The 22,924-nt window shown below is 37.9% G+C and overlaps 1 protein-coding gene across 4 annotated transcripts in view; it reads right to left on the bottom strand.

Annotated features, from left to right (window-relative positions):
* The window catches only part of CTNNA2 (catenin alpha 2), a 463,429-nt gene that overhangs the window by 62,307 nt on the left and 378,198 nt on the right, over positions 1-22,924 (bottom strand). For all 4 annotated transcript variants that reach the window (XM_017742415.1, XM_008639874.2, XM_008639875.2 and 1 more), the window contains one exon: positions 211-303. In XM_017742415.1, the coding sequence (XP_017597904.1) occupies positions 211-303 (93 nt within the window). The remainder of the gene's footprint in view (positions 1-210; positions 304-22,924) is intronic.

Raw genomic sequence — 22,924 nt, 5'->3', positions numbered from 1 at the left:
GGGAAAGAGCAAATAGGTTTTATGAACTGCATTAAAAATACAGCATTACAACGCATTTGATATGAAGGGTCTTAAGACCTGGGTGCGTTTTTCACAGTTTGTGGAAATCAGGCAACAATCTCATGACACAGACAAGGCTGTGCTCCTCTTCTGATGCTTTTAAGTGCTAAAAGAGTTCTCAAGTACTTTTTAGCAGGAATCTTAACTCACCTGTGGGCACAGACTATCAATCTGTGTGGCTGCCATACGGACCAACTTCACACCTTCTTCATTATTGGAGATAGAGCAGGCCAGATTTGCAACCTGCAATGAAATCATGAAATCATCAGGATGAGAATCAAGTTCTAGGCAAGTGAGCCATTTGATACCTTTCTCTGCTCTCACCGAGCTTTGCCTGGAATAAAAGAATTTTATACCATAGGAATAATACATCTTCTGCACTGGTGAACAGAAACCCACGTAGATGACTTCCTTACTAGCAAACAGAACTACCCATCTTCTTTACCTTTCTCTCAGAATCTTCCTTCACTGTCAAGTGTTTCATGGTCTCCTCTATAGCTTGGAAATTATCTGCTGAGCAGTCATAGCGGGAACGCAGAACAGCCTCACATTTATCTGTACATTTCCTTTTCTCAGTTTCTTTTTCCTCTTATGAACCATGTTCATTATTAACACAAGTGATCAGGCTCATCCACACACTCTGAGCTTTGCAAAATGAAGGATTTTTGACGTTCTTAGATGTGGAATCATGCTTTTCAACCCATAAGAAAAACCGATACCTTCACTGATACAAGGAAGTTACATATCCCTCAAATATCTTCATTGTTTCTGATGGTTTTATGTTAAAATCTTGTTAAAATAATTTTAATTTCATTTGGACTTTTTTCTTTTTATGCGTTTGTCTGCCCCACAGTAAAATATCCATTAGCAACAGTAAAGTAACCTAGTGATGTGAAATATCCCTGTTGAAAGCCTTGTTCTGTAACACAGGACTGAAGATCTTGTTCAAAGCTCTATAAATCTACATTTACTTGCCCTGGCACAGCTTTGGGAACCTCATAAGACTGAAGGCTACTTGGATAAGATAAAGACTTGGAGAGACATCTGAATGAGATCTAGAAATCAGACTGTGTCTCCAGACAAAGCAGAGCTGCATCTCTGTGGCTTGGATTCAAGTGGAGGAGCACAAAGATCACAGAGCTCTTCCAAAAAAAAATCCATTCCCAAAAGCTTTGTGCCAACTCCATGAGTCTGCCATGGGTTTTTCAAACAGCAATTCATGTCCATATTTAAACACAGTGCACACTGTGATATTTAAATCACAAAGGTACATTTTGGGATGGGGAAATACAGGATGGTTTTTTAATCATCCAAAATTATGGCTCTTTATTCTAATCTTTATTAAAATAAACTTATAAAATTTTAAATATGCTTCCTTCATATTATTCACTGTGCCTGAAGGCATAGCTATCAGTTGGAAATGATTCATGAATTAGTTCAAATGCCCCCACCTTTCCAGTTTTCCTCCAGTCTCCCCTTGTGGTATTAATCTGTTCTCATCTGCAGTGCACATCCCTGCCTTAGCCCTGATCCATCTGTTCTGCATATAGCCTATTTCACTTCCAGTTCTGTGCAGCGTGGCTTGCATTTATCATAGTGCCAAAGCCCAGGCAAGAAAAGAACCCAAGGCTTCAAAGAGTCTTGCAGGTATTTCCTAGTCAAGATTTTATCATAATGTTGTGATTTTTATTTTCATTTCATGATGAGACAAATGAGTTGGTCTGTTTGTTAACAGCTTCAGAGCCCTCATGTCAAAAACATTCTCCTGAGCTGACATCTTCCAATTAATTTACCATTTTCTCTAGTCAATTCTTTGCACACATCAAACAAACCACTTTCATCTTCACCAGAAAAAACAGCTAAGCAGGATAATATTTAGAATGCATTAACATGAATGTAAATTACAGACTTAAAAACTAGTAAATGATATTAAGTTTAGCAAGTGCCACCTCCCTGTATTAGAACTAAGTGGCTTTTCAGACTGCCCTTACATTTTGTGATGAACATGATAAGAATTTGTCCTAAGACTTCAGATGTAACATTTACTTTTTTTGCAGATAGAAATATGTGACTGAAGGGGGCGGGGTGTCATTTCATGAAATGACCATCAAACTATAAAGCAGGTCTTTGAGTTCCTCTGGAAGGGAACTTTGCAGATATAATCAGCAAAAGTAAAACTTATTTCTTCTTTGTGTTTGTTAATTACTCTTTAAATAGAATCTGATGAGACAATATTTGGATGTTGCAAAGTGCCCTGTTTTTCCAAGAAGGATACAGGCACAACCAGAGAAATATTTTTTTCCCCTTTTTTTTTGTAAAATAGAGTTCAGTACATCATTTTGGGAGTTAGCATTAACACAGGAGTACAAATATAACGTACTGCTACATTACATATATAGCAAAGAGCATTGCAGTTATCTGTTTTAAAGAAATAATGATACACATCATGTATAATCCAAAGTTTAATAGTTTCTGTGGTATATTTTAAGCCTTGCATAAATCATCAGCAGTCAGGCAGCAATACCATTCCACAATCCAGCAGGGAGTGTGCCAGCCTGCACCACAGCAAGATCTGATTAAATCAAATAAACATAGAGATAAGCAAATTCCACAACGGCAGATGCAGTCTGGATAAAATTGAATTTTGCACTACAAATCTATGACTTCACCCAAAAGTTAATTTTTAAAACATGGCAAGAAATAGTCTTTACTTGCTTAAGACTGCTTTTCAGTGCATAATCATGGATCTGTGAAACAAAGAAGTTTTAGGTGCACTCAATCACCAGATACCACACGATTTAATTACTTTGATTGACTTTGTTATCAAATGCACAGTCAAGTCACTACCAATTAATATTCTTGGCACAGCAAGGTCCACATGCATGCTCTTACTTGATAGAAACCACAAGGTAATTCCCCCTGCTTTAGCTTATTATAAATTCAGCAACTTCAGATATTTTTCCTACCTAAAACTATGAACAAAAAAACTTAAGACACAATTGCACCCCACTTAGCTGAGACATTTGGAGTAGATGCCAAACTGATCCCTTTGGACAATGTATAAAAAAGGGAGTCCCTTCCAGGGGCTATTTCAGGTGCCTGGTTGACTCATCCTCCGGATGTGTTTGGTTTATTATTTAAACTTAGACTACAGCTGGCCCTGGTGATTGTTGAAAAATGTATTACTGAAATAAAAGATGTTTTACTGGTTCATTATAACTTGTTTTGCATGGGCATATTTAATACAACATGTTTTGTGAAGAACACAGCCACTTTTGAGGTTGGGAATTACTTAAACGTGCCACTCCTGGGTTGGATGGAGCAGAGAGCTTGGAAAGGAAAATAAAAAGGCTGTGTATTAGTGTATTAGCTGCCAATTTATCAGAACTTCGATTTGAAGCCTTTACCTTTGCACTTCAAATGCTCTGTCTCCACCAAAGCATTGAAGGGGAGGTTTCATGAGAGGCTGTGGAAGCAACCAGGTAATTCATTCATTTTTCTTTTTTTTTTTCTGTTTACTAAGTTCCTTGAGCACACTGAACTCACTGAGTGCCTAAGGAGAACTTAAGATTTTATTGAGATCAATGTGAACTGTCTGAAGAGTATTTATATCAATGAACACATTTTAAACACCAAAATCAATGAACTGTGAATCATTCTCAAAAATGCGTGGAGAACTTAATACCAGTGAAACTGCTGTGTAGATGAACATTATTGTCCAGAATTTCAGGCCCTCTAACCTACTCTTATACCATCAAAACAATTGCTGAACACCTTAAACCTGTCCTGGTAGAGCATGGAGAGGTAATGAGCAAGAAAATAAACATCCAGCTCTAGCAATGCGGTATTTTTCTGTAATCACCAAATCCACTGAGCCAATCCTTGAACTGGGGATGTGAAAAAGCAGGAACCAACTCCTCCATATTAATTTCTACCAGTGGCACTGATAGCCCAAGATGCAGTTCTGCACCTTGCCAGGTATCTGTCCTTAACCATGCAAGGAGTTCCATTAGTTTCAATTTTTTAAAATACATACAGGACCAGTTCCTATAAAATTTATCTGCATGTGTTTCATTGTATTTCAACCTCAGTTTCCTGCTGGATAGCAGATTGGGGTGGGGAATGACTTTGTTTCTAATGCAAAATTTTATTACTCTTTGTGGTAACTGTTCCCTTAGGAGAGAAAAACTTTATTTCTGCCACAAAATTGCACTCCAAACTACAGAAGTAATCAAGGACCTTACATATCAACTTACCTCATTTTTACAATGATTAAAATCAGGTGTAGTTACCTGTCATTGTGGTTTTAAATGAGACTATTTCCATTTTTGACTTGAGCCCTTTGTACTATTAAAGGTAACTACGACTATCAAGATGTATTGTGCTCTTTTGGCTACCAGAATCCATTGTCTTCTGGTTCAAAATTAAATTCAAAGATTTAACATGGCCATTTGGAATTCAACGGAAGTGAAAAGGCCCAAAAGAAAAATCTATTGCTTAGAGCAAAAATGTAAAAAAAGGGAGCAGTATAAGCTACAGCAAAAGAGCAATAGCAACACAAAAGCTGCAGAATATTCTGTTTTTTAACATTTTCCTTTTATTCCTTTTTCCCACCATAAATTGCTTAGAAGAAATGATACCGAAAAAGCTCTGTTCAGCTTCCTCAACCATTTAACCATGCCAAGGCAGAGAATGCAATCTATTTCTATCTTAGTTTCTTAGTTTTCCATAGCTTTTGTAAATCTGTGATTTCTTTTTAAATTGTTTTTATTCATATTTTTCTATTTCTCTATTTTTTTTTCACTGTAATTAATTGCTTAATTAAGTATGAGGAGGAAAAAAATTGCAACAAGTTGTTCTTTATTTAGGAAATTGCAGAGTAACTTACACAAACCCAAGACACTGGTAAAATTATGTGTCTACACCACACCTTTGAGAAGCTGAAACTTTCTGAGTGATTCAGCTTGAGTTGAAGGTGGTTTAAGTCAGAGACTTCTGTAGCACTCACAGGGGACTAAAGCCAAGCAAATAATCATCCTGTTCAGCTGATGAGACCTAACTTGCTGAACTGTGGTACCTTAACTATTTGAAATTATTTATCCATTCACTTAGTAATTTATCCAGATATTGTTTCAATCTCTGAATCCTTCAAAATTGTGACATATATTAATGTTGGTACTGCTGTAGGCAGCCCAGTGACATTCATGGAGCCACAAATAAGAGAATTTTTTCTAAGGGAGAGCAGAGTTGAAGCCAAGTTACCCAAGATCTTCAACTTATTTATCCTCGCTGTACTCACTCAAGCATTCTATTAGGAGCAAAACTCTATTTATCACTAGACAGGATGTTTTTGCACATACACAAACAAGTGCCAAAAATCAAAATGTCACTGAGAGCACACATTGCAGCAGATTCCTGTTCCTCATCATGCACTGAAGTGCCAGCTTGTACTGCCATGAAAATATTAGACTGTGGCCTCTCCCTCAGAGCCTACTCCATATGGCCTGGGGGAACCTCATAATGGATAATATGGCCAATTTTCTCTCATTTATATCAATCATTTATATCTCTAAATAAGAGATGAATTTTTAAGTTGTTCACCTGTACATACATTTCACATCATTAAAAAATCTAACTGCATGAAAAGCGGTAAAAAAAGGCATTTCTTTTATAAATTAATAATGAGCTGATTTACCGAGTTTGATGTTTGCTTTGAAAATTTCTAGCACCAACCCTGAACATATTTAAGATGAGCTGCTCAGACATTTCCAATATGTATCTAAGGAGATTGGTACCAGCAGGGTGTTAGAAAGCTACAGAGCATTTTAAGCACAACAGCTGAATGTTTTATTTCATGTCTTATATGCTGCCCACTGAACCCATGAAAAATTCTTTTCAGTCTCAAAAGGTCAACAGCATTTTCTCTCATACTTACTACAGGAATGAGGCTTTTCCACTCGCTCCAACTCCCTTCAGACTTCCTCTGTATCAGATTTACTCAGAAGAGCTTTAAAAGATTTCTGCTTTTGGTAATGTTCCAAGTACCTCGACTTCAATAAATTCAGCGGGTCTTCGTCTGAGATTTTTGAAGGAAACCTAAGAGTGTTGGAAGCCTCATGTGTACAGAAAGCTCAACTCTAAATGAAAAGAACCTAATTTTAGACAATTTCAATGAAGTGTTAAGTCAATCTGAACCTCCTCCATTTTCCAAGATCATTCTGATGCATGCCATAATTATGGCCTATAGGATGGAATAAAAGGGAGATTAAAAATGAAGCACCTTGAAAAATCCTTCTACTTAACTATTTTCATAACTGAAAAGAAGCCAACATTGGCTCATGTTCAATTATAGAGCTGCCAGTAAAGAACAGAAGAAAAAGGTATCGTAATATGTTTGATCCTTTGCTTTTAGTACCAGAAAATAGTAATGATTTCATATATAAATAAAAAAAAAATAGTAGAAGTAAATACCATCTCTTCTTTTCTTTCCTTTCCTTTTATATATGGAACATGATCAAAAAACTCTGTCTTCCTGAAACAGGTCAAAGTTTTATGCTACACTGATGAGCCTCAACTGTGATAAATGTGCCTGATTGCAAGCACAAGAAACCCCCTACTGTGCCTAAAGACCTTTTAGAAGAAGAGCAGGACAATCTCTGAATTTAGACCAACTTTCCAGGTTATTGTGATTTCTCAACAGGATCATCCCAAGAATTCTCTATGGAAAACAGAAGAAAGCAAATTGATTAAAGAAAGAGCAGGTTATTGTCTCGGAGCAATTTCTCCAATTAACACCTCAGAAAAATAATTCTGGAAATTACTTCAGTTTCAGTTTTACTTTTTTTCTTTTTCAGTTTTTTTCAGGGGTTTCAGATTACTTTCATTTGTAAAATTATTCAAGAAATGCTGTTGGACACTTGGAGTGGAGCACTGCCCAGAACTATCAACTGCATTCTCAGCTGGAACTAATGGGCCTGACAGCAACTGCCCCAGCTCTGACCTGAAGATCCAAACTCACAATTAAAAATCCAGGCCCACATCTGTCAGGGGTTCTCTGTTCCACTGGATCTCTAAATAGCTTGAAATTCAAGGACTTTAAAAAAGTGGGTGTGGATGTTAATCCTCAGAGCTGAAACCAGTGGAAAGGCTTTGTGCTGTGACAGGAAACTCCCTTAGGAATTATGGATGATACTCCCTTGTTTTCTTGAGAGTGTGTTTGTGAGCCATTCAGCTGGAATAGAACTAAACAGTAGAACTAGTGGGGAATCTATCTGCCTCCCAGCTGGCCAGCTGGGAGATGAGGACAGCAGGAAAGGGCTTCCCTCCTGGGCTTCACTCCCCCAGGAGCTGGGAAGCAGACTGTGGCACTCAGCTTCCTCCCTTCAATGATTTGCTCACTACCTTGATGTAATTTCTGAATTTTCTCTCTATAAATGTGCACATACTGCTGAAGAAATAAACAGACAACAGCTGGAGTAAGCCAAGAAGAAGAGCAGGACTTAACTAAGACCAGATTTGTACTTCAAATTTAACCGGCCTTGAGCAATTGCACTGATAGAACGCAGTGAGTCCTTCTCCTGCAAGAAAGCAGCTTGTAAAGATGAAGGGGATCTGTTCCCTGTTGTCCATCTATTCAGGTGGACTGTGGAGTAGATATCCTATTCTAAACCACATCACTCACATGACTGCTGAGACTAGATAGTCTAGCTAAAAGTGATTAATTTACTGACTTTCTGAGTTACAGGTAAAACTGTGTTTTACATCACATTGGTACATACTTTTTTCTTCCTTTCACAGAAAGCAAAGGTAAAATGTCCAATGACAAGAATTCCCTTTGTAGAGGTCAGAGACCAGAGACCCATCTCAGTGCTTTTTCAGCTCTGTTAGCAGGATTGGGTTACTTTTCTGTTTAATTTGATAATAGGTAAAGGATTTCAGACACCATTCTTCCATAACTGGTCTATTCATAGTGAAACACCAGTGAATAAAGAATGCAGAGGAACACAACAAAAACTACAGCACTATCTCTGAAATGTCAGACACATTGTCACAGACAACAGAACCTTTAAAAACAGTAACTGTTATGCTCCAAAGTGTTCAAAATAGCCAAAAGAATTTATTAGTCTGGTACATCAACAAAACTCTGAAGTTTGTGTATTAATCCTTTCTGGTCAATTTGCAGCCAAGGCCACTGCTACTAAAACTTATCATGAATTATGAGCAATGCATCCTGAAATATCCAAGGAGCAAGAGGGCAGTTGGTACCCTATGGAAACAAGATTTACAACACTGCAATGTGTGTGAGTCGATCCCATAAAGCAATTTTGACAACACACCCCTGGCAGTGCTGTAATTAATAGATATTAATAGCAAGTAGTTACCAAAGCAATCCATCTATCTAATAACAGTCCACTATTTTGGCAAACTGCTCAGTGACCCTGGAACATGGATGCATGCCTGACTAGGCTGTGATAATTAAACGTTAGTTATATTATCAGGGAGATGTATTTTGACAGCTGTTGAAGAAAAAGAGGGGACTGTGTTGGAACTCAGAAAAGTTCAAGACATTAACAGAAGCTCTGAAGGCATTAACAGTGTGATATCAGACACCCCAGGGTATAAACAAAGCACAAATTATAATCACTGATCCCTAAAGAAACATAACTTGCAAGTTGGATAGAACCAACTTTATTTAGCTGACCAATGTGGATAGAGCTGAACTTGTCAGGGGATGTGAAGAATAATAAGAAGGGCTTGTGCAGGTATGTCAGCCAGAAAAGGAAGGTCACAGGAAGTGCATCCCTGTGATAAGCAAGACTGGCAAACTGGCAACAGCAGATGAGAAGAAATTAAGGCACTCAACAACTTTTTTGCCTCAGTGTTCAATGACAACCTCTCTTCCCAGAGGAGGGACTGCAAGGCAGGGACTGGGGGAGCAAAGTCCCTGCTGCTGACAGAGTAGATGAGGTTTGAGACCACCTGAGGAATCCAAACATGAACAAGTCTATGGGGATCCAATGAGATGCATCCCAGAGTCCTGAGGGAATTAGCTGATGCAGTTGCCAAGCCACTCTCCAAGACACTCACAAAGTCACGGCAGTCAGGGGAAGTCCCAGGTGACTGGAAAAAGGGAAACATTTCTCCCATCTTTAAGAAGGGTTGAAAGGAGAACCCTGTGAGACCACCCTGTCAGCCTCACCTCTGTGCCTGGAAAATCCTGGCACAGATCCTCCTAGAAGCTCTGCTAAGGCACATGGAGAACAGGGAGTTTACTCAGGACAGCCAGCACGGCTTCACCAGTTGCCAGCAGGCTGAGGGAGATGTTTTTGCCCCTCTGCCCTGCTCAGGTGAAACCACATCTGCAGAGCTCAGCACAGAGGAGACATGGACCTGTTGGAGGAAAGCCACAGAAACAATCAGACGGCCGATTTCCTTCCTAGGGGTGAGTGAAGAAATTTAATTTGGAGTGATATTTTAAAGGCTTACAAAATCCCATTCAGAGAAAGACTGATTTTACATGAATCCAATTTTTGTGCGAGAATAGTCTATGAAATGTTTTTACAATAATTTAGTAATGGCTTAACAGGAATGCAAAACTAAGTCATCTGCCCAGAACCAGAATGTGTAGACAAGGCGACAGAACTGGATGTTCCCTTTTTCCATTCCTCCTGCCAGCTTTAACCCTGACATGGAGAGAGCTCAGATTGGCTTGAAACATCATTTAGTTTACTTGTCTGCTTAGCAGCCCTTTTTCCTGCTAATAAATCCCCTTTTCTCTTGGAAAAGTCATATTTACGCTAATTATTCTTACAATAGGAGTATCTGACACCAAAAAACAAATATACAGAATATTTAGCAGAAAAACTGTATGCTGATATGAGGTATTTTCTGAGTTTTGTGTTATAAAATCTAGTCAGTCAATGATTCCTGACTTTTTGTCCTGTCACTGTCCATCCTTTTTGTATGATCAGAAAAAGAGATTTCCTACATACAGTTGTTCACCAGCAGCTGCATTAATTACCAGTAAGGTAACCACAGCCAGAAAACAGAGCTGAGCACTTGCACACACTCATCCCCCTTTTTCAACTACAAACATGATCCCAAGCAGAGTTTTAGCCTAAATCACCTCTTCTATATTACACATGGTCTCTCATATCTATTAAAAAGATGTTGGCCAAAAAGGTGGCACTGAGAAACCTCAACCTGTTGTTAGAGTTTAGGATATGACAGTGGGGTGAGAAAAAATGCTTTTACATTTAGGTCTCTCTCCTCCTCTGAAATGGGGAATACATTAAAAAATCCCCACAGTATTAATTATTCAATGTGCTGGAACGCATATCCTCAAATTGTAATTTCTTTTAATTTAAGACTGCACTCTTAGGGGGTTTTGCATAGAATTTTGGTTTTGTTATAGTAAATGTGGAAAATTTCACCTTAGTTGTGAACTCAATCATGTGGTTTATTTGATTAAAAACTACTACACTCCGAGCCAGTCTCACATTTTTGTCCCAGTTGTCACATGTTTGTAATTCTGTGTATGAAAGCTGATTACCTTTGCAAAGGATCATCATTAGCTGATAAATATCCAAAACCATTTCAACAAAACCCAGATTATTTATTGTGTATTAAAGTCATGCTTTTGACTTTTTCTTTGACTCCTCAAAAAAAAAAACCAAAAACATTTGAATGCAGCTCACACACAACTGGTTTTCAATAATGAGTTTTCATATCAAGAGCTCTTCATGTGACTTTCAGCATTAAACAAAAAATGGAAACAAACATATATTTAAGAAATCAAAGCTGACATCAAAATTCTAAACAGAACTGCAGATACCTTTCATTCACTGTGCTTTGATTTATACTCCTCTTGGCATGCAGAGATGAGAATAATAAGTCAATTGTCTCTGTTGTTAGTTTTAATGGCAATATCAGTATGAGTTTAGGCTTCTTTGCAAATTGCCATTTGAAAGTCAAAGGCCAGTAGGTCCACGACGAAGCTGCAGAGGGTGTCTCCACCAGTCCACCTTACTAATTTTTTAAGCCTTTGATTAATTTAATTCAAAAGAACAGAGACGCCTCAGTGTTGGAACCCTGAGTTCACAGAATTTAGGTCTTTCAGTGCTGACAGGCAATGATCCTCAGAAGCACACTGCATTTGACCTGAGGCCTTGGGAAAGGCTTCCCAGATTATGTGATAGCACTGAGATTGTTGCTGTGCAATTAAAGTTGTATCACTGGGGGGAACACGTAGAGATGTAGAAAATTTCGGTTTATGGGATATAGTAATATATATATGTAACAAGATGGAGGATTTTGGGTGTAGGTTAGTTGTTCTTTCCTCTTTCTTCTTCACAAATCTGGGTGGTCTGGTATTGGTTCAAAAAACCGGCAGTGCGGAACATGAATGATTAGTTACTGGATTATAAGTAAAAATAAATTAGTTGGCATTCCTTAATTGGATAGATTGGGCTTTAAAAGACCTTGGAAGGGAGCACTTGGGGGCCATTTTCACCTTGTTAACTTAGAGGCACATTCTGTGCAGCTGTACTATAGATAAGGAATAATAAACACCTGAGTCTGAAGATAAACTCTGTGTCTCCTGCCTTTCAATCCGAACTCTGAGTAAAAGAACCAAGAGACTCAGGCAAAGAAAATACAAATCAGAGAAAATTAATACCTCAGTGAAAATTAAATTCAATGAAAAATCAAAATTTTATGAAAATTAAATTTCAGTGAAAACAGGCAACTGTTTCGAGGACACAAACCTTATTACCCTCCTAATGCCTCACTGAGGAAAGAGTTTACCTCATGGGCCACACTGGGGAATCTGAGTAGCCGGGAAATTTCTTAAAATCTGTGGGAAAAGCTTCACTTGGATCTGACACTTGACCACAAACTACAAATCTCTAAGAAACCACGATTCATACTGTCTGGTATTTACAGAACTGCTTGTCTCTGAGAAGAAAATCCTTCTCCCTAAAAAACCACAGCAAGAACTGCCCATCTGAAGAACCTCTGGCTGGGAAGCAGGAGAGTTGCCCCATGTGTTGGGTACATGAGGACAGGCTTGGAGCTGGAAGATGTTTCAGTTTGCTTCCACAGGGCCTCCTGACCATTGAGATATGCTGAAATTAATACTTTTAACATTCCCCTGGATGTCTGAAACCCTGCACTGGCCAAGGAGCAGCTCCAGCACTTTGGTTTCTGGTTTCTGTAAGAATTTTTCTGTAAATCACCTGTAAAATTAGCCACAGGTGAATGAATGATGAGAGTAGGTTTTCCCCGTGTTATTAGGAAGTTATCCTTCATCACACTACAGGTCATCATTCAGTTTTCCAAGATCTGTCTTTAGATTAAATGATTTCTGAGATGTCAGTGTGGAATAGGAAAAAAAAATGAAGGAAAAAAAAAAAAAGAAAATGCAAGGACATATACAATAAAATGGATCATTATTAAGGTTTCTCTCATGCTGCTTTGAGAATTGATAATTTCACTCAATAATATGTCAAGGTAAGGGGATGGATGCTACATGTATTTATTTTTTTTAACCCACAGATCACCTATCTGTGAAGCAACTGGAGAATAACCCTCTGTCTTTCTTTCGGAGTAGGCAAATCAGGTTTATTTCAATGTTGGGAACACTGTGGCTAAGTTTGATCAGTTTTGACAGGAGAGCAGATACCACAGGAACATCCATGCCTCTACACTGATATTAATATAATGCTACCACAAGTTGTGGAAATTGGAGCCTAAGGGAAGGCTGACAGATGATGGTCCTGTCTGAAGGCAGGATGAACTATGCCTAAACCACTCCTGGCAGGTGTTTGTTTCACTTAGAGCCTGCTTTGATAGCAGTTGTATGGATTTCTGTTCCTGCACATGGAACATTTAATTAGGGAAAACAAACAGCAGCAGTGTGTGACGAGGTCAGATTTACTGCACTGACTGTAAGGAATGTGCAACCAGCCTGTGCTCAGGGGCCATTCAAATGTATATTAAGAGACTGAGTAACGACAGCAACAGGAAAATAAAAAAATCCCAACCCCATAAACCCCCCCTGCACATTTCTCCTTTGCAGACTCATTGTGAGCTAAACTAGGTCTGGTCTGTTCAAATTTGTGAGTGAACAGAACAAGGAAAAATCACATTTACCTACTGCACAGCAAGAAGACTGTTTGCATCCATTAGGACTATTTTTCCTTATACAAATTCACAGAAATCTAGGACCTGAAAAAAAAGAACCAAACAAACCAAAAAACCTTAAAATGGGATCTACCAAGATGATACCATCAGTGGAGGTGACCTTTTAAGCTAAAAGAAGTTTTGAAATCCCTTCATACTGTCATTTTTGCATGTGCATTTCTGTGCTTGAAACCCGACCACAAAGGATTACTGGTTGAGTCTAAAAAATTAATCTTTTAAATTAAATTGCCACATGTTACCCAGGCTCTTACAATATCTTTATGCACTTGGGAGAGCAAAGAAAAAATAAAACTAAAACATATCTTTGAAGGATTTTTCTTTCTCTCAAAGTGCTTCTTTGTATCAGCAGAACAGTTGACATGCTGGTGCCTCTGATGTGTTTAATGTGTTGTTATTGCTGTCTCTACTCAGATGTCTGTAGTAGCTGACTCCCCAAACAATGCAAAAATAATGCTGAAAGTTCTGATCACTATTCATGTTATTTAAAGTGGATTGCAGTCAACTCCATTCTATTTATCTGAAAGTCAATCCCTCTTCTCACAGCGAGAAACAGCAACAGAAACCCTGAACACATTAGAAAAGTTAGCAAATTTTAAATATTAATTCTTTAACTTATGTGTGTGAGAGCAAGACATAAAGGGGGTTCAAGTACAGCTATAAACACAAACAATCCAGCACTTGCTCCGTGAAGATTCTGTTCATTGTCTCACTCAATAATTCTGAAGTACAGAGACAAACCCCACCAAGCCTCACACAAAATGATGAAGCCTCTTCATTCAATCCATCCCCTGAGACAAAGCTGAAGATCCCCAGCTCATGTAGAGCAGCAAAGCTGCAGTGATTTACTCCAGCCCTGGCTCATAGAACACATTCTGGTCAATAGATTGTAGCTTTTAAAAACTGAGGTAGAAATGAATTCCGCAATCAATCCACAAATGTAACAAATGTTTCTGTTTTCACTTCTCCATCTGCACAATGGCATTCCAGAAATGTTCAACACACTATGTAGAACTGACTCTATAGAGCCACTCATGTATTGAAATAAAAAAGTAGAATTTTCTAAATGTGACAATTGATCACTAAAGCTTTTCTTTCACTGGCATTAAAAAGGCCTGATTTGCTGACCAAAGAGCATGTCATTGTCTATATTAAAAAATGTATTTATCCTTGCTACCAGAAATAATGAGTAATGTATTATAGAAATACACCAATCTTATGTTCTTTTACTCTTCTGAGACAAAACTCTTAAATGGTTAATGTGTTTTGTATTCACTGAACAGCCATCAGCATACATTTGCACTACCACAAACTGGAATTTATTCATCTAGCTGCACAGAGGGATTTGTTAGCTATTGGGGGTCAGTGAACACAGTTTTATAAACTGATATTGAACAGGAAGGAACTGCATTAGAATGAAGCCAGAATAACAATAAGCCAAAGAGTCAGGTGAGTATTTTTTGTTTCAGCTCTTAAATACACTTTTTTTTTTTTTCCACTGTCAGGAAGCTAATGCTTTCTTTTATATATACATATATATATATATGTATATGTATCTTTAAAATCTTTATTTTCTTTCCATTACTATTTTGTTTAGCTCTTTAAAGCCCTTGACAGCTGCCCTGCTGACAGCCTCCTGCCAGCTGAAAGGGCAGGGGAAGGAGCAGAACCAGTGCTCTGACAGTGGGGCTGAGCCAAGCGTGTGACAGGGGTTCATCCCAGAGACAACAGGTCCCAAGTGGCAGCACGTGTTCCAACTTCTCAGTGCTAAAAGCTTTAATCCTACTTTTTCCTCTGCCTTTCTCCAAAAATTTATTTCTGCTATATCAAATCATTGCATCTTTCTGTGTATTTAGCATTACAGGGTCACCTGGCACAGGAGAATTAATCCTGATTTACAGCAGTGTGAGTGACAGGAGAAATGAGCTCAGTGGTTTTGGGGTAACAGCTGTTGAAAATATTTATTTGTGTAAGCACAAGGAAATCAATTCCATTTCTGAGGCAATGGAAATATAACTTACCCTGGGCAGCTCCCATCTGAGGAAGCACCTTTTCTGAGGGAATGACAGACAAATTGTCTGCAGGATATTAACTGCTACTCACACGAACATTACACTGCAGTCTTAAGAAACACATCAAGAAACGAGGTAAAATCACACAGAACTGCATGATAACACAAGAGTGCCATTTGAATTAGGCTGGAAATATCTTGGTGCGATGCATGGTCACCTGTTTGATTAGAATTTAAAAAAATATATAACATCACACACAGATATTCATTGAGCTGTTCAGGATTACTTAAATATTAAAATTTCAAACAAAAAAAAATATTTTTCAATTTATCAATTGAGGTCAAATTCCTAAATTTTCTTTTCCTAGGTGTCAAAGCCCAAAATAAATAAAGGCAAACGGACTTGTGCTGAGGATATTTGAACAGGAGAGATGCTGAGAAAACACTGGTGTACTTAAGATCAGCATTACTCATTCCAGAAGTTCACAGAGGAACAGCTGATTTTCACATTCTGTTATTCCCAGTTTAGGCAAGCATTCAATTTGAGAAGGGAGCACAGAGGTGATTTAAATTTAATATCTCGATCTCATTTCAAGAGAAAGGCTTAAACGCAAACACAGTCAAGTTGAAAGTCTTAATGTTCTACTTGAATTCACATGATTTATGGCGGGGGAAAAAAAAAACCCTGCAGTGTTTCAACAGCCTGAGAAATGCTGGTTTCATCTACATGGGCTAGAGGAACCCAAATTCAAACTACAACCACTCAAACTAACATTTGACACTCAAAGTAACATTGAACTCTCCAGCTGACATTCGACACTGGCATTCAAATGAACATTCCAGCCAGGAATAAATCTTCCTTTGAAAAATCCCAAATATGAAATAGGGCAGAGACTGCATTCATCTACAGTGGTATAATTAGGCATACTGGACTGAACTCATGTTCTTCCCCTGGATTTATGCAGTGCAATTGAAGCCCATCTTCAGTCCTGACAAATGCCAAATATGCTGCTGAGAGGGCTCAAGTGGCAGTTCTTTCTCTTAAGAAATGCAGTTCAAATTGGAATTTGGATGCCCAAATATGCTAGTGAAAGATTCTCAAGTATTTTGAAGCATTTTTATCCATTTCCAGAATCACTCATTGGCTTTAGCGAGCTCTTCTTCACATTAGAAGTGCACTCTTGTATTAACCAAAATTCCGTTTTTGCTTTAATAAATGGCTCTTTTCCTCAAGGTATTGAAGTCTCTGTTGCCCAGCTCTCTATATATACACATCAGTATGTGCAAGGTGAGTGTACAATGGCAAAATGTGACCATCTTGTGCTCCTTCCACCATGAGATCCACACCCAGACTGACAATACTGCTTTCCAGACCAAAGTCAGTGTATCAGACCACAGGCTTCCATAAAGCTCCCTAAATATGGGTGAAAACAGAACAAATGCCAACACCATGAGCTTCAAGCAGCTCTCTGAGAGTTTTTTATAAGCTGTCTAATGTTTACTTGCAGAATAGAAGCTCTTCATTTATTAAATAACTAAACAAACTCTCTTATTTTGTCCACTCTGAGGGAAAAAACTTGCTTTTATATAGTGGATAAGCCAATTTGAAAAGAATTCCCACCCAACCCCAGTAATAAGTATTCTATCCAACTTGAGAAAAATTCATGAGGATTTTGGAGTAGAAGTTTCTTTTCTGGACTGCAGGCTGTTTTCAAATTAACTAAGAGAATCATCCTCCTTAATATTTTCTGATGGCTCAGCTGCTGCTATCAAGCAGTTTTCTGCTTTTAACGAGTTAAAACATCGTGGTCACTGTAAAAGGTAGGTAATAATGTGCCTGATCTAAATTTGGAGAGCTAATTTTAGTAATTTTAACTTAGCAGTGATGTCTCAACTGCATTACAGGCAATTTTTCTTCTGTCTGTTACCAAAAGAAACAAACAAACAAAAAAATCTCATGAAGATGAACCAGAGACAGTAAGAATCATAACTTTTTTGCTGCTGCTGCATTATTTTTTCCAAGCTAATTCCACATGTCGGGAGGTAATGAAGGGTAATGTTATTCAAGAAGAGAGGCTCAGCTTCTGCCTTTAATATTACAAATTTGAAACTCAGTTTCTGTAAGTGATTAAAACCTTGTGTGTCCAAAATGTATTCATTTTTCTGCAACTTCAACCATTTAACAAAATATGGAAAATTATTCTTACTCAGGCTCTCAGGTTACCAGTGCTTTCTGCAGCCCAAGGAACACTCCAGCCTTTCATTCTGCCCTAGCAGTAAAAACTGGCTTCAGCAGCTCAGAGCAATTTGTAAGAAACCAACTTTACAGAGTCTCAAGCTGGTTCTGCTGTCACAGCACAAATGAGAGAACCAAGGGAAAAACCTCTGTACCAAAGGGTCAGAGCTGACAACATTTTCCAGCAGGTGAGAATCTTTCTCCTCTCCCACTCCACCTTCCCAACAGCAGTGGTGTTTCCTTGATTTTGAAATTTGGTGGGAAGAAGGGTTAGTGTTTATCCATCCCTGTACAACAACTTAATTTTTAGACATCTTGGACCATTTCCATGCTTTGCCTGCAGGTGCACAAACAGCTTTAACCTCTGCAGACCAGGCTACAGAGCACTTTTCACTTCTCCTCAACTGCCTTTGTAGCAAAGTTTAAACACTGAGCAGAAAACCCTTTGGGATTCAGTGAAAATCAGCAGATGTTTTGTTCCAAACGCAATCACAATCAATTGCACATAATTCTGAACCTCCTTCAAATGGTGTTTGGAATAAAACAGGCATTCCTTGGCAAAACTCAGGCTAAAGCAGATAAAAGTGCTAAAGCAAGGGAATTCTAGTTCTTGAAAATCAAAGCAATCCCATCTAATCGTGTATGTCTTAAAAAGGAAAAAGTGTCAGCATTTCCTAAATGGTGTATTTCTCCAACAGTGAGCAAAACTTAATTAAAGAGAGTAATTATGCATAATCCTTTTTGATAGCATATGATCCTGCCTTAAACTGCTACAGGGTTTAGAAATTCTAACATATCTACTTTTTCTAATAATATTAGCTTATTTTTGTAAAAATAATCTATATTCCTCTACCTAAGCAAAATTCAAGATTTCCTTTCTATCTAAAATCACAGATCACATATCTGAGCCCACTGATTTCCAAGTGCGAAGAATGATAGAATGGTTTGGGTTGGAAAGGACCTTAAAGATCATCCAGTCCCACCCCCTGCCATGGGCAGGGACACCTTCCACTAGCCCAGGTTGCTCCAGGTTGCTCTGTCCAGCCTGGCCTTGGACACTTCCAGGGATCCAGGGGCAGCCACAGCTTCTCTGGACAACCTGTGCCAGGGCCTCACCACCTTCACAGGGAAGGCAAGCACAGAAAATTGAACATGAACATTTATTTCCTTCACTCCTGGAAAACCATGGCACTCTGAGCACATTAAAAAAAAAAGTTTACATTAAGAAATAACCAAGATCATATCATCCTGTTATTGCATTTTTCCCCCTAATGTATGCATTAAATACAGTCTCAGGATCAACTTTATTTTCTCTATTATCCATATGCTGTTTTTTATCAAACTCACAATTAATTTATTTCTTTTTTCCCCAGAAAAGTCTGGTGGCTTTTATAACAGAGTTTATCAGCTGTTTACAAAAGAACCCTGGCATTTCCACATTTCAGCTTAAGGAAGGAAATGAAGAATATATCAGCTAAACAAAACTGAGGGGGATGAGTAAAAAAGTTCCAACAGTAATTAGTCAGGGCATTATGTTTGATATTACACACTACTGCAGGACCAAGTTTCTAAAATATGCATGAATTCCCACACAATTTCAAAATATATTACTAATACAGTAATTTATCCTGTGTCTTTCCTCCAGATCATTATTGTTATTTGAGTAGAAAATATATATGGGTGAGGGCTGAGATTCATTATAAACATATATTACAGATTCAGGGAAAATTTTTATTAACCAGAGAATAAAAATAAAGAAATTGTGCCAGACATACGATCTGTATGTGAAATATGTGCCAAAAAATAGAGCTGTTTAAATAATGTTTTTTTTTTTTTTATGTTTGGTGGCTGCAAAGAAAAATAATCACAAAAAAATGGTGTCAGGATGCCACCAAGTATATTCCTATTGGACAAATCCAGCAAACTTTCACAAATATTTTATGTTGACCTAAAAGTTTATTTCTTACCAGGAAAACATTCATAAGAGATATTTCACACAGCTTCTCTCAAGTTCCAGGTTTTCCCAGAATAATTCAAACCTATATTTACACAATATGTATTTCTGTATTTAACATCCCCAGTGTTTGTTCACAGGGGTCAGGAGGTTTTGTGTTCAGCTTTATGGATTCATTCAGCTTCCGAGTGGCTCCCCCTGTTCTTTTTAAATAAACCCACTACTTTTACCTGCCAGCTTTACCTTTTATTATCAAGGCTACTTTCTTAGCGTTCAGATTAGCAGCTGACATCACCCAAAAAATTTAATGAGCTGTCTTATTTTTCAGTGCTCTTTTCATTGAAAATTTCTGCCTATTTTTCATGGAACTGACATTTTGCTGCACCATCCTGCCATTTTTCAGCCCCACATAGTCACATGCTGTAAATGCAGGTATATTTTTCAAACCATTATCATCAATTACCTGAGAGTTTCAGCTTCAGAGATATTTTATGAAATCCTGAGATTTTTAGGGTACTGACATGGCAAAATACACGTCAGTATGTTGTAAAATAGTTGAAACATCATAACCAAAAAGGAGGTGGGAAAAAAAATACTCAGATTAAATACCACTTGCTCCTACCCTTATCATGATCATCCTGCCTGTGCACATTTGAACAGTTTCCTGAGAAGGAGCCTTTCTTTTCAAGGACAGTAACACAAGAGTCTCCAGGCACAAAGTGATTTCCACAAATGATTAAACACTGTCTCTCTAACCCTTCAGATTATCAACGTATTCCCAGTAGATCATCCCTTAAAATGCAACTCATTCATATAACAAGGGATGTAAAGGGTTGCTTTAGAAAGAGATGTTATTCTATGCCTACACTGTTAAATAAGAGAATTCCACTGAATTATCTCAGCTCTTGCATGAGCTCTCTGATCCTCTTTTATTTAGAATTATAGATATATCTACAAGGCCAAAAGGCTTGGACTTAACTCACTGAGGAACTGCCAAAGAAACCTGGATTTCCTCGATGCCCATCAGACCAAGTAACTGCAGAGCAGGGAAAAGATTAAGCAGAAATAGAAATTTTATTGCCTGATCAGTCATAGGGAATTACAACAATCCCGACAGGGTACAAGCACAGCTGATAATCTATTGTAAGACTCATATTTGTGGGAGCAGTTTTAAAGCCTAAACAAACCAGATCAGAGCTAAAGCATCCAAGACAGAAGCAGATAAAGATGTTGAAGAAATAGTGGTAATTTAAGAAAATACAATGAATCGTTAACAGAAACCATTGCAAAACTTCACTTAGAACACTCACATGTGTCTAAAGAGCAGCAGAAACTGCAAGGCACCAAGAGTTCTCAGGAAGTTTGGGGAAACAGAACATTAGAGGGAGCTGCAGAAGTGTTCTACAAATGCATTCAAGGTAAGTCCTTGGGATGAAGAAATAATGTCGCATTCTGGTAGGATTTTCAAAATGAAATTTAGAAGATTTGTGATCATTGTAGGAATAAAGTTCTGGAATCCCTTTCCAAATAGCTCTTTGACATAGAGGTTGAAATTTTCTGGATTTTACAGATTAGAAATTGTGCAGGAATTAGAAATTTGATTCTTGAATAATTAGAGAATTTGAATGATGATTTACTATCTTTCTCACAGTTCATTTGTCTGACATTCAGTCTATGAGCAGGGTTTTAAATGCCACCTGTTTAGGCTTTTGATTTGTTTGTTTGCTGTTTTAGTCTTGTCTGTCTTTACAGGTTGCCTCCTCCACCTTCATAGCGAGTATTCTGCTCTGCTGCTAAATGCAGGATCTCATATATCCTATGAAAAGAATTTAATTAATTTAAAATTTTAATTCTGCCCTAAAGGCCTTCTAGCACAAGGAAAGGCTCTCTTAGACATCAAAATGAAAAAATAATAATGATAATTATCATAAGTATGAGAGAGTTGCAGAATGAGGCATAAACATGAAATTTAATTTAATCCAAACAACTTCTTGAAGATGTTATTTATATAACAAAGATGTATTCTCAACTTTGTAATAAAGTTGTTTATGAAATGAGAGTAGAGTTTCAAGCCACAATACCCTTCTTTTATTGCTCTCTCCTCCAAGCCTTCTATGAATCATCTCAATAAAAACTAAGTAAGTCCCTCTTGTAAGATTCAGATTTCCATTTCTTTAGCACAGAAATATCGCTGGGCTTTTTTAATTTTCAAATCTGCATTACAACAAAAATGCCACGATTAGAGTACAAGACATGAAGCAGAACACACAAGAGCTTCTTTTTATTTATTATATTACTGAAGAAAAAGTCACACAGGAAGAATGAAAACAAGTACAAAAACCTGTGCAGAAAAAGCTGTAGGGAACAGAATCAGTGAGTAAAAGAAATAGATTTCTGCCTCCCTACTGTAATAACTTCTATTCAAAGCATCTGTATTATTTAGTTGCATAAAGTTGTTTTGTCCTTTTTTTGAAAATACTGAAAAAAAATAAATTAGGCCATCTAGAACGAGACTTAATAGTGTGCTCACATCTGGTAAAGGAAAATCAGTTTTCCAATGTCTGTGTAGTCAGATCATGGTATCTGGTTGTGTCTGTAACTGTGTGTATAACATTTGTAGTTGGTATAATTGAAAACATCAGAATAAAAGGCCCTTCTACAAAGCACATGATATTTTCACAGCAGCCCAAAGGAAGCAAGCATTCAAATATGTTCCTGTGCTATCTCAGTCAGAATGTTTTTTAAAATATTATTCTATGATTAATTATATATATATATATTTAATATTCAAACCCCCAACCAGTTTTAGCCAAGTGACAGCTCATCCAAAGCCATTCACACTCCAGCCCAACAAATGGGACAGGAGCTGAAAGGAGGGAGCCTAAATTCATGTATGAAAAATGAATCTAGGACATGAAAAGGTGTAATAATAATCATCTCTAAAAACAAAAAAAGTGTTGAAAAAGGGTAAGAAAATGATAATGAGACCTTTATTCCTCTCTCAGAAGCCAAAGTGTACAGGGCAAGTGTCCTTTTCAACTGCTTTTTAGTAAGTCCTGTCTTTTACATTTTAATAGATACATAAACTCACAGTGTCTATTTTTCTTGAGGGGATTGCATCCCTGAGTTTTGCAGTGGAATACCTGAGTTCCTCTGTGTCATAGGTTAGCAAGCATAGTCCCAGAAGGGATGTCCTTGCTAAGGGGTGCTTACAGTTTCCTCTGGGAACTGATAGAACTTATCAGCTGGCCAGTTTGAATATGGACAATTCTCTAAGCCACTTAAAGTTGTGATCACCTCTGTGATCCACATTTAAGAATAGGCAAACTCCCCTCCAAGCTCTCTCTCCGTTTCCGGCGCTGGGACAGGTGGCTGCGGGGCCCGAGCAGGGCCCAGTGGGCCCGGCCAGGCCCTGCTTGGGCCAGGCCGGGCTGGGGCACGGCCACCCTGCAAGCACGGACCC

This window comes from Corvus brachyrhynchos, unplaced genomic scaffold (genome assembly GCF_000691975.1).
Source record: "Corvus brachyrhynchos isolate BGI_N302 unplaced genomic scaffold, ASM69197v1 scaffold166, whole genome shotgun sequence".
Lineage (NCBI taxonomy): Eukaryota > Metazoa > Chordata > Aves > Passeriformes > Corvidae > Corvus > Corvus brachyrhynchos.
Note: the sequence above shows the minus strand (reverse complement) of the source record. Positions and strands in the feature narration are given on the sequence as shown.